General features: G+C 37.4%; 1 protein-coding gene across 1 annotated transcript; it reads left to right on the top strand.

The window, feature by feature from the left end:
* Positions 1 to 1,019: 1,019 nt before the first annotated feature.
* LRIT3 (leucine rich repeat, Ig-like and transmembrane domains 3) lies at positions 1,020 to 12,178 on the top strand. Its single transcript, XM_070948986.1, has 4 exons — positions 1,020 to 1,135; positions 2,621 to 3,096; positions 7,319 to 7,624; positions 11,124 to 12,178. Exons 1-4 carry the CDS (start codon positions 1,020 to 1,022, stop codon positions 12,176 to 12,178), a joined length of 1,953 nt encoding a protein of 650 aa, XP_070805087.1.
* The last annotated feature ends 1,358 nt before the right edge of the window (positions 12,179 to 13,536 follow it).

Below are 13,536 nucleotides of genomic sequence, written 5' to 3'. Positions count from 1 at the left end.
GTTCTATGGATTATACTATAAATAAATATATATATACTAAAACCAATTCAAATTGGTTTAGGGTGATTAGTACAGTTGAACAATTAATACTTGAGTATTTTTTCAACTGTCATTCAATTTTGAAATTTAAACAAGACTGTAAACTGCTTCAGTGAGAAATCCATTAAAAAGTGTAATGAAATTTTCTACTGCTAAAAAAATATTCAATGATCTTAGGAGAAAAAAAGCATTTATTATACCTTCTATTACTCATTTTTGTTTTTTGCAAAGTTGTTGTTGCCAAACATATTAACCTCTATTAAAAGAAATGCTTCAATTGTTGGAGAGCTAAGCAAATATTTGCTTTAGAAATAAATAAACAGTTTCAGTTTCTATCAATAGTTTATTCAAATTTTGTTAAATTGATAATTCGTACCATCAGCTATTTTTAAAAAAATTACTTTTCTGTACATTATTACGAGTATCTTTAAATTACAGATCTGCAGTTGTTGTTTAAAAAGTAATAATGTAATTTTGAAACAACATATGGTAAATAATAAAGCATTTTGGAGATGCAAAGACTTCCACTTCAAGCCTCCACTTCCACTTTAAGATGGCTTCCAGGGCTGACATCTTTCCTGCATTATAGTGATCTTAGCACATTGTAGTAGTTATTCAAACAACAGAACTGATTTTATAGAGGAATAATTATACTCACTATGTCAGTGTTAATTTCAAATTACACATGCACTTTTTAAAAATTGTAGTATCTAACTCCTTTTTTGTAGCAGTCTTGCTTTCAAGATGGATATAATTTTACTACTAATGCTTTCCCCTTTTGACACAATAAAGAACTAGTGATGTCAAATGAGCATTTGCAGAGTACCTTTGAAGGTTAAGTAATTGCAGCTCTCAGATAAATCCAGGGTAATCTGATCTGACTAAATGGAAGCTACAGGCACAAGTTTGGCATCCAGGATGATTGTCTAGGAATACAAGATCTTCGATTTTGGATTTACCTATTGTCTTGGAAAGAAACCATGCATCTGTTTGCTGCTGTTTGTGTCATGATCAGCATTTTGGAAGAAGTGGATAGTTTCTGCCCTTCTCAATGCAGCTGCATTTATCACGGCATGAGTGATGGAACCAGAACAAGGTATTTTTTTTTCTTTGACTTTTCAAGTAGGTGTTATACTTGTAAGATTCCTATCCGTATCAAATAACAACAAAAAATGTTAATGAGATTTTAAGGATAGATTTCTATTTTTGGAAGACTGTTTCAAAATCTGATATAATCATGGATTATGTATCCCATCAAATTGGATGTTAAGCAGAAACTAATCAGCTAGAGGTACAAATACACATATGCACACAGAAAACGGAGTGACGGGAATTGAAATTCTAACCAAATTGGGCATAGTAGTTACTCCGTACTTAGCATCTACTTACAGCAACGTACCCAGTTCATTAAAAGTGAGATTCCTTATCTAGTCTGTACATTTAATGTTATAATGAAACTGTGTTACCTAGATGCAAAAAACCCATCCTTCCATTACACTATATGCAAAAATATTGTGTAAAAGGATTCAGTTTTCTGCTCTATCTTATGAAAAATTGCTTTATTTTCTTTTGTAGAGAGAAGTAAGCACACTGGCTACCCAATGTCATCCAATCAAGGGGAAGGTTTCAATGCTGTATCTGCATTATGTGGAAATTGAACCTTATCTTGATTAAAAAAATAGCAGGATAATAAACAAAATGATTCAAAAGAATAGGGCAATAAGCTTATAAACTTTATTAATTCCTTCACATGCCCAATGTGAGAGACAATAAGCAAGTTTCTTCATAGCACTGGTGTTATATGCTCATCTAATTTAAAATGAAAATAAGTTTTAACATATGCTACATTTTAAAGTAATATAATGAAGGAATCTCCTTTATAAAACAACAACAAAAGTATTTTACAAAAACGTCGTGTTTTCTGTTTGACAGAAGAGATCTCAGATTAGGAATGAAGAGATAATTCCTTTGACCTAGAGATAATCATTTCTATCGATTTCATCTGTTTACAGGGCTGTAATGATAAAATGTGCCAGGAGAGGGAAAGATATTGGAATGCCATCCTGAGTTCTTTGAAGGAGCGTTTAGGAATAATTAAATATAATAATATCTGAGTGAAGTGTATTTTAAGCCTATATTAATTTGGGGGTTGTCCTTTATTCTGTCACTTCTATGTTCAGGCTGTCATATCTTATTTCACTATACTTAATCCTGAAGTGCATTTATTTTCTTAATAATTTAAGGCCATAGTTATTAACCATACATTTCAGATAAATTATATACGGATGCATGAAAGGTGTTTGATGCGGATGATATTTTATTCCTGCTACTGAAAAGAAGCAACACTTTTAAAATTATTGTGTTACAGAACAAAATTCAGTAGACAAATCAATTGCTTTCTATGACTATAACTTATTTGGACATACTTTCCCACCATTCCTCATTCTTTGAAAGAAGATTTATCCAAAAGAACTATAATGGACACAGCTGGATTGATTTGTCAGTAGGACCTCAGTTTATTTTTTAAAATACATTGTGAAAATCTATATGACCTTAGCAGCTTCTCTTTGTTTTTTATTAGATCTGTGCTTTGTAATGATCCTGATATGTTTGAAATCCCTCTCAATATTCCTGTGGACTCTGTAAAACTCCGGGTAGAAAAGACAGTCATAAGAAAAGTTCCAGCAGATGCTTTTTATTACCTGGTGGACCTCAAATATCTATGGCTTACTTACAATTCTATCACCAACATTGATAGCAGAAGCTTTTATAATTTAAAGCAGCTACATGAATTGCGTCTGGATGGCAACTTGTTGTTGCGTTTCCCTTGGGAGTCATTGACTGAGATGCCCAATCTACGAACTCTGGATTTACACAATAACAAAATGACCAGTATTCCAATTGAGGCCGGCAAATACCTGAGAAATCTCACTTATTTAGATATATCTAGTAACAAACTAACATCCTTGCCCTCAGACCTCATGGATATCTGGCTTCCTTTTTCTGAAACAAAAGTACCCAGAAATACAGATTCCCTGGTGATCAGGGTCATATTAGGTAAGCATGAACAATTTGATTTCTTTCTTTGAATTGTGTCTTCTGAGACAATTCAAAATTAGTCCATAGTATGAACTCAAATACTGTGATCAATCAGCTTCACAGTAGCTGACCAACTATTTTCATATTGAAAAAAATGTTCTGTTGATGGCCCGGATGTGCAATTGTTACAACTGAGTTTGGCATTTCATTGTTCTGTAGACATTCAGTAACAAAATCAGTTAAACCATTTTGATCCGCACATTGGTTTGTTGAAAGCTTCAGCAAGTTAAGTGCAATCTGCCACATTTCCTAGTGGTGCAGAATTTAATGTGCTGAATTGGTATATTCAAGACTGGACTAGTCTTCTCAGTAGACATGTAGGATATGTTATCCTTAACAGCTGGTAAGGAATTACTGCTGAATTCAACTAGGGAGGAAGAACATTTATTCCACCATAGACTGAATAAATTTTTAATTTTTAAAATTAAAAATTAATTTGAAACATAGTAATTGACAACATCTCCTAATATAAAATTTCCATTTTCATGCCTGCTGACAATACAGCCATGCATTATTTCATTTTCACAATCTTTGCTTGTAGTAGAGGGCCTCTATAAGATTAATTTTGTAATTGTACAAGTATGTTTTTCTACCCTGTTTCCCCCCAAATAAGACATCCCCTGATAATAAGCCCAATCGGGCTTTTGAGCACATGGCAATAAGGCCAAGCGCTTATTTCAGGGTTCAAAAAAAATATAAGATAAGGTCTTATATATAATATAAGATATATATAATAAGGTCTTATTTTCAGGGAAACACGGTAGTTTTTTTTTTTAAAAAAACAGTTGAATATCATAATCTTAATATTTCTTGCTTGTCACTCGTGTGTGTGTATCTGTATATCTATCTATCTATCTATCTATCTATCTGTCTGTCTGTCTGTCTGTCTGTCTGTCTGTCTATCTTCTATACACACATGTTTTTGGAAAAGACTTTCAAGGACATCATAGGTAACCAAAAAAATAATTCAGGCCAGGATGCTGTTTATGTTGAAAAAATAATAAGCTAGATTTTTTTTTCTTAGCTCCTCATGTTTCAACAATCACAACAGAAAAGGCTGGCTGCTTGCAATTTAAGTTGCATAAATCTTGAATAAATATTCTAACATTAGATTTATCTAATGACCTTGGTGCCTTCCGCCGTGCCCTTAAAATTTTCTTTTTTCATCAAGCCGTGCTGGCTTAAGATATTTTTAAATTTTTAATTTTTAATTGGTTTGTCATTTTAAACTGGGGCCAAATTAATATATATTCTTTTAATTGTTCTTAATGTTTGTATTGTATGTTTTTATCTGGCTGTACACCGCCCTGAGTCCCTTGGGAGAAGGTGCGGTATATAAATTTGAAATAAAATAAATAAAAAATAAATAAAATCAGAGGGAAATAGATAACTACTCAGAGGTGGTATTCAGCAGATTCTGACCAGTTCTGGAGAACCAGTAGTGGAAATTTTGAGTAGTTTGGAGAACAGGAAAATACCACCTCTGACTGGCCCCGCCCCATCTATTCTCTGCCTTCCGAGTCCCAGCTGATCAGGAGGAAATGGGAATTTTGCAGTAACCTTGCCCTGGAGTGGGGTGGGAATGGAATATTTTACAATATCCTTCCCCTGCCACGCCCACCAAGCCACGCCCACCAAGCCAAGCCAAGCCCACAGAACCGGTAGTAAAAAATATGAATCCCACTACCAGTACTACTTTAATTTAATAATTTAATTTAATTTAATTTAATTTAATTTAATTTAATTTAATTTAATTTAATTTAATTTAATTTAATTTAATTTAATTTAATTTAATTTAATTTAATTTAATTTAATTTAATTATTTAATTTAATTTAATTTAATTTAATTTCCAATTTATATACCGCCCTTCTCCCTGAGGACTCAGGGCGGTGTACAGCCAAGATAAAAAACATAGAATACAAATATTAAAACATTTAAAAATATATATAAATTTTGGCCCGAAAATTAAGAATCACAGATTAATTAAAAGAATTTAAAAATTTCTTCTTAAGCCAACCCGGCTTGCTGAAAAAGATGGGTTTTCAGGGAACGACGGAAGGCATTGAGGTCCTGGATTCTTCTTATCTCCGGGGGCAACTGATTCCAGAGGGTGGGAGCCCCCACAGAGAAGGCCCTCCCCCTGGGGGCCACCAGCCTACATTGTTTGGCTGATGGCACCCTGAGGAGGCCCTCTCTGTGGGAGCGCACGGGTCGATGGGAGGTCGTCGGTAGCAGCAGGCGGTCTCGGAGATAGCTAGGCCCTATGCCATGGAGCGCTTTAAAGGTGATAACCAACACCTTGAAGCGCACCCGGAAGACCACCGGGAGCCAGTGCAGCTCGCGCAGGAGCGGTGTTACATGGGAGCGCCATGTTGCTCCCATCACTACCCGCGCTGCTGCATTCTGGACCAGCTGGAGCCTCCGGGTGCTCTTCAAGGGGAGCCCCATGTAGAGAGCGTTGCAGTAGTCAAGGCGAGAGGTGACGAGGGTGTGAGTGACTGTGCACAAGGAATCCCGATTAAGAAAGGGCCGCAACTGGCGAATCAGGCGAACCTGATAAAAGGTCCCCCTGGTAACAGCCGTCAGATGTTCCTCCAAAGACAGCTACCTATCCAGGAGGACTCCCAGATTGCGAGCCCTTTCATTGGGGGCCAAAGACTCACCCCCAATAGTCAGTGATGGAGTCAACTGACTATATCGGGATGCCGGGAGCCACAGCCACTCAGTCTTGGAAGGGTTGAGCCTGAGCCTGTTCCTCCCCATCCAAATCCGCACAGCCTCCAGGCACTGGGACATCACTTCAAGGGCATCGTTGGGGTGGCCTGGGGTGGAGATGTACAGCTGGGTGTCAGCAGCGTACTGGTGGTATCTCACCCCAAAGCCACGGATGATCTCGCCCAGCGGCTTCACATAAATGTTGAACAGAAGGGGCGAGAGGACCGATCCCTGCGGCACTCCACAAATGAGAGGCCTCGAGGTCGACCTCTGCCCCCCTGCCAACACAAACTGCGACCGGTCGGAGAGAAAGGAGGAGAACCACCGCAACACAGTGCCTCCCACCCCCAACTCTTCCAGCCGGTGCAGCATGATACCATGGTCAATGGTATCAAAAGCCGCTGAGAGATCTAATAGGACCAGAACAGAGGAATAACCCCTGTCCCGAGCCCTCCAGAGATCATCCACCAACACGACCAATGCTGTTTCCGTGCTGTGCCCAGACCTGAAACCCGACTGGAACGGATCTAGATAGGATGTTTCCTCCAGGAATTGTGGAAACTTTTGCGCGACCACACTCTCAACAACCTTCGCAATGAAGCGAAGGTTGGAGACAGGACGATAGTTAGCCAATATTGCTGGATCCAGGGACGGCTTCTTGAGGAGAGGCCTCACCACCGCCTCTTTCAGGGCAGCGGGGAAGTGACCCTCAATGAAGCATTAATGACGCCCTGGAGCCAGCCTCGTGTAACCTCCCGGGAAGCCAGTACCAACCAGGAGGGACATGGGTCCAGTAAACATGTGGCCACACTAAGTCTCCCCAAAATCCTGTCCACATCATCGGGAGTCACAGCATCAAACTCCTCCCAGATAACATTCTCAAGACTGTTCCTCATCACCCTGCCCTGATCTACCCAGTCAGAGTCCAAATCCCCCCGGATCTGAGCGATTTTGTCATACAGGTATTGTCCGAAATCCTCCGCCCTGCCTTCTAAGGGATCCTCCCGCACTCCCGGATGGAGCAGGGCGTGGGTCACCCTAAACAGGGCGGCAGGACGATTCCCTGATGACGCAATAGAGGCGGAAAAGTAGTTAGACTTTGCCGTCTTTATCGCCACTAGGTAGGCCTTAATATGCGACCTTACCAGTGTTCGATCAGATTCAGCGAGACTGGCCCTCCAACCGCTCTCCAGGCGTCTTTTCCGGCGCTTCATTTCCCTCAGCTCCTCAGTAAACCAAGGAGCCGCCCGGGATCGGCATCGGGTCAGAGGCCGCAAAGGCACAACTCGGTCCAAGGCCCCACCAGCCGCCCGATCCCAGGCGGCTACCAGGTCCTCGGCCGAGTCATGTGCTAGACTTTAGTCCTATAGTTCGCCAAATCATTTACTTTAAGCTGGAAACTGAGAAGGGAAATCCAACTCTCTTATGCTATGCTAATCTAAGTGTACATTTTTCCCTGTTAAGGTCTGCAGGACAATCCATGGTATTGTGATTGTCGTATTTCCAAGCTGATTGAATTTTCCAAAACTGGAGATAGTGCTCTTATACTCCTGGACCCTTTTGTGGCTTGCAATGGACCTGAAAGCTTGGCTGGGATCTTGTTTCAAAGAGCAGAGTTGGAACAGTGTTTGAAGCCATCAGTAATGACTTCAGCTACAAAGATTACATCACCTCTAGGAAGCAACGTGCTTTTACGCTGTGATGCAACTGGATATCCCACACCACAACTTACCTGGCTTAGAGCTAACAATAGACCAGTGAACTATACAGGTATAGTATGTTTAAAAATCCACCTGCTAAAGATGTGCTAAAGTGATTCATTAATGTTTGAGAGGAGCAGTTTTTCTGCTTATGAGTTGAAATGAAGAAAAAGTCAGCTGCTTTAAATTTACTCATAGAAATAAAAATATATATTTAATCAATATACTGTACTGAATTCCAGAAATTGAAAAAGCCTTAGAAAACAAATAGTTTATTTTCACTTGATTAAAAACATTTGAAAAGAAGTCTCTGTGATATTCTGATGAAAATCTAGAAGCCAAGTCGGAATGTATTTTCAAACCACATAATTTTCTATATGAAATTTTGTCAAGGATATAATTAAAAAAAAAATAGACTAGTAGCATCGAATGTCCTGCAGCATAAATAAAAATAGAAATGTATATAATTTATAAGAATATACAACCATCCTTTATTCTACAGGTCCACCCATGAACCTGAGTTGCAGTATGGCCAATTTGCCAGACTTTACATCATCATAACTTTGATTGAATTGGACCTTATATGTTTGAATTGGTTTGTGAGATTAATTGTGTTCAACCTTGAGCTAAATAGGAGTTAGGTCTTATTTGCCTAGTGTAAATGTTCTCTATTGATCCAAACATTTTTCAGTCAATGCAAATTATATGTGTTTGGAACTCTTCACTTTGATATGGTCTATGGTCTAATTGATAAAATAAACCCAATAAACTAAACCCAGTCAATGCAGCAAGAATGAATTGAATGTTTATGACAAGGATTTTGATCATTCCTAGAATCATAGAGCTGGAAGAGAGCATAGAAATAATGTAGTCCAACTCCAGCTCAAGGAAGAATCCACTGGAGTATCTCTGATAGACCTTAGAAGAAGTGGTGAAATCCAATTTTTTTTTACTACTGGTTCTGTGGGCATGGCTTGGTAGGTGTGGTGTGGCTTGGTGGGTCTGGCAGGGGAAGGATACTGCAAAATACCAGCCAGAGGTGGTATTTGCCGGTTCTCCAAACGGCTCAAAATTTCCGCTACCGGTTCTCCAGAACCTGTCAGAACCTGCTGGATTTCACCCCTGCTTTGAAGACTTCTAGCTGAAGAACTCATTGTATTGTGTGCCAGTCCTTTCTTGTTAATAACTAGAAGGTCCTAAAGATTGGATGTTATTCTCTTAGACCTCAGGATTTTGATTTTTGATCTCTTCCTTCAATATATTTACATTTTCAAAATTCAATTATGTAGTACCATCTGCACTGCTGAATTGCAGCTCTATCAATTTGCTTCATAAAACTGATTTTTGGCAATAAATGTTTTCTACTTCTAGAGATATAAAAGAACACCCCCTTCTCTCTTTATATATATAGCGATAAAGATAGAGACATACATAGATCTTATCAAGTACCATAGCATGATGGGAAAATGAAATCTGTCATGGGGCAGATGGGTATTCAAACTCCCTTCCACAAAATATTTGTCTTCTTAAAAATATGCAAATATCTGTCTTTATTTGTGGAAATTACATTCCCAAATGTATACATGTAGAGAAGATCCTGTATAGAATGATATGCTAAGGACAACTATAGAAGATGCTTGTATTTTTTAAGAAATAATTTATAGGAATGCAGGACTGGATCCAGACTGATACACATCCCTAAGTATATAGTGTTATTACCTTTTCTTCTAGCTTAATCTTGCAACATAACATCACATTTCACAAAGAATTCTAAAATTGGTTTTCATGTTCAAAGAGGCGTATAATAGCTTTTTTTTTGGCTTTATCTTCAACCAGTTCTTGGAAAGAAAAAAAAAGGAACTTTCTTCTTGTTTTACGGTGCTCTTTTCCAAATGAAGTCTGCACTTAATGCATGGCATGCTAGATCTGCAAATTTGCAATGAATGGGAGGGAAACCTATTTTTACGAGCAACATAAAAGAAATAAAGCAAACAAAGGAAAGAGAGGAGTCCTATAATTCACTGCCCTCTAGTTGATTACTTGGAAGTTCTATACCAGGGGTCTCCAATCTTGGCAACTTTAAGACTTGTGGACTATAACTCCCAGAATTCCTCAGTCAGCAAAGCAAAGCTGGCTGAGGAATTCTGGGAGTTGAAGTCCACAAGTCTTAAAGTTGCCAAGGTTGTAGACACCTGTTCTATACAACCTTGGGCTTTGATTCTGAGATGCACTGCCAGGTGCAGGACAGGGGATGCATCTGGATGCGCTGATAGAGCTGTGCATTTTTGGCAAAAACTGGGAAAAGGTTTTGACTTGCTAACAGTAGGTATGAATGGAATAATTATTCACCATCCATCTCCCTCAATTATACTTTATAAAGTATGATTTTTATAAATTAGCAAAACATCTGATAACCAGAAGATATTTTTAATAGAAGGATCTAACTTCAGTTTTAGTACCTAAACAAATTCCTGAGTTGAGAATTTTTTATTTCCAAGTGGGTATCTTCTTTGCTCTGAATTCCACTAAGTGCTCTAAAACCCACTTTTTCCAGCAAGCCGGGCTGTCTTAAGAAGAAATTTTAAATGTTTTAATTGGTTTGTATTTTTAATTTTGGGCCAAATTTATATATATTTTAATTGTTTTTTAATATTTGTATTTCATGTTTTTTAATTCTGGCTGTACACTGCCCTGAGTCCTCAGGGAGAAGGGCGGTATATAAATTTAATAATAAAAAAAATTCTAATAAAAAAAACAATATATCATTTGTTCCTATCTGTTGTATGTTCTAGGCTTCCTTTAGGCATAAAAGCCAATTAGGTGACCTTGGACTAATTATTGTCACTGAGCCCTATCCACCTCACAGACTTCTTGTTGTGGGGAAAGTAAGTTAAATAGGAGAAATAGATATGACTGCTGCCTTGAATTATATTTTTAAAAGGCAAGATTAAAAATAAATCTTGAAAACTCAGCAATATCAGAGAAGCACTGCTATCTTTGAGAGAAAATGAGAAGTGCTTTTTCTAAAACTTGCCTAGGGTTGCCAGGTCTGCTTCCAAAAAATAGCGGACAAGCGGGGGAGGGGGGTTAAGTAGTAAAAAAAAAATTTACAATTAAATTATATATTTTCTTACAAACATTTTAACACGTATTAAAATAATCACTTCAAAACTTTACTTAAAATTCAAACATCAAATATAATAATATGTAAAATATTAAATTACATTTTAATTTCATCATAAAGCTTTTGAATAAAAAAAATGTCCACTATTTTGTGAAAAAAAAATAGTGAACATAATATGAAAAAAGCGGACTGTCCGCTCAAATAGTGGACACCTGGCAACACTAAACTTGCCAATTTAATTGTGCTAGATAAATGTAAGACTGTTTAAAATGGTATATTTAGCAGATTGTTTGGCTAATTGTTAGTCAAATTAAAAATAATGCTTCTCATTTGAAATCTTTGTCCCCTAGCCATCTAATGCTATAGCTTCTTTGTATTCAGATTCATTCATTTATAAATAATATATATTTGACTGCCATTTATATTGTATTTCTTTCTTTCCCAGTTATTCAAGAAAGTCCAGGAGAGGGTGAAAGATGGTCCATTATTAGTCTGACAGGCATTTCCTACAAAGATGCAGGAGACTACAGATGCAAGGCCAAAAATTTTGCTGGAATGTCAGAAGCTTTTGTTACTCTCACTGTTATTGGTGTTGTTACCACAACGGAACCTTCCCCAAAGTATGGCAAGAAGACAGGAACAGAGCAAGCAAATGCTACCCAAGAATATGTCAAACCAGAATTTTTCAACGTGACCCTTTCTTCTTCTACAATAACATCCACAACCACTTCTCCGTCTACAACTATGGCCACCACTGAAACATTCACAACTAAAAGAGAAACTGACACAAAACAACCCGAGCCCATGGCTGATGACAAAAAGAACAGGAACACAATTGTTAATGGAAGGAAAAAGCAATTGGATACATCACTCAGTGTAGAGTCAGCAGATGAACAAAATGTTACTCTGAAAAACCTAAGAGTAATTCCTGAAACCAGTGAAAGAGTGACCTTAATGTGGAAAAAGATTGATGTCTCTAATAACTCTGCTTTGGCTGTGCTGTATTCCAAGTATGGAGAAAAAGAGATGGTGTCACTAAATCCAGATCCCACAAAAAACAAAGTGACAATAGATGGTTTGGAGCCTAGCACAAAATATATGGCCTGCGTCTGCCCCAAAGAGATGCTTCCCACTAAAGATCAATGCATCATTTTCTCCACGGATGGAATTAATATGGAAGACAAATCTCCTATTTCCATTTTGCTAGTAGCTAGTGGGGTAGCCTGTGCAATAGCAATACCACTCATTTTTTTCTTACTGTATAAAGTTGTAATGCTTCACAGGAAACCAAAACTGATCAAGGAAGATGAACTTGCAAAAGAGACTTATATCAAATTTGAAACTCTTTCTTTTAGACCACATTCCATGGGAGCAAATGTGGAGATCTGGACTCACCGAAAGACTGATGAGTCTGAAAGACAACTACTTTGTTCCAGGTCAAGTATGGATTCGCAGATGACCTTCAAAAGTGAAGGTTCTAGGTCAGAGTACTTCTACTAACTCTGGGTTCTGTAGATTAGATAATCTACAGAACCCAAAGTCAGCAAAAGTACTCTGACCTAGGACCTTCAATTTAGATACAAGCAAAAGAAGCTGAGACCCAATACTGGATCAATGCCAATCACAAATCATGGATGACAAATACTGTAAATGATAGAAATTAAACTCTTATAGGGTGAGGAAGGGAAAATGCTTCTGCAAAAACATTTAATGACACTTGATTATTCCCGAAGCACTTATCAATGTATAGTTTCTTCTTGATTAATACTTTGTTGTTTAAAAAAATATTTATGTAAAATATTTTTCCTTCCACGTTGCTCTCCATGTTTCTTTCAATTATATACTGCTGCAGTTCAATGCAAAGTACTTATCAATATTTTGTTTAATTAAACTCAAACTCCTGAGTTATGCATGAATGGAAAAACCTAATGGGGCACAACCCAGAATAAGCCATTTCAGTTAGGTTGATGAATTAGTTTCAAGAGGTTGTATGATTAAAAATATGAGATTCAATTTGGGAAATGCACATAAATATTTATAATGTCAAGGTGTAATGCAGTTAATCAGCACTAAGCTATATGCAGCTAGTCAAAGTAAGTCAGTAACTACACCTGAAATAAGTCACACCTAAATTCCACTCAAATACCTTATTTGATAACTTGGACCTGCTTTGTAATTCCATATGATAGATTTTTCAGAAGAATCATATGAGGATTGCATTTCCTCAACCCATGTTATGAGTTTAAGCTAATGATGAATAGGCATAAGTAAGTAAGAGTTGCAACAAAAGAACTAAACTTATTATATACTAAAATGGTATAGGGCAGGAGTGTCAAATTCGTGGCCTATAGGCTGGATGCATCACGCGCTGGCCATGGCCATGCCCGGTTTAGCGAAGGGGGAAAAAGTTGTGATACATCATGTGACAATGCTGTGACGCGAGTTTGACACCCCTGGTATAGGGTTTCCTGCCTAAGCAGGGAGTTGGACTAGAAGACCTCCAAGGTCCCTTCCAACTCTAATTCTATTCTATTCTAAACTGTATAGGTAAGCTAGAGGAACATATTTTGGACTTATCCATTAAGATTAGAAGAGAATATTAAGAATGATTAAAGGAGAGTTTGAAAGATTAAAGCAAGTAATATCTTTTTTCAAAGAATCTAGGCCACAGTACAATGATTCTCTCCCAATATTTGGCTTTAGTATCTATCTATCTATCTATCTATCTATCTATCTATCTATCTATCTATCTATTTATTTATTTATTTATTTATTTATTTATTTATTTATTTATTTATTTATTTATTTATTTATTGGTTCGATTTATATGCCACCCTTCTCTGAAGACTCAGGGCGGC

Source organism: Pituophis catenifer, unplaced genomic scaffold (assembly GCF_029215685.1).
Source record: "Pituophis catenifer annectens isolate HBS135680 unplaced genomic scaffold, rPitCat1.0.hap2 SCAF_8, whole genome shotgun sequence".
NCBI lineage: Eukaryota > Metazoa > Chordata > Lepidosauria > Squamata > Colubridae > Pituophis > Pituophis catenifer.
Note: the sequence above shows the minus strand (reverse complement) of the source record. Positions and strands in the feature narration are given on the sequence as shown.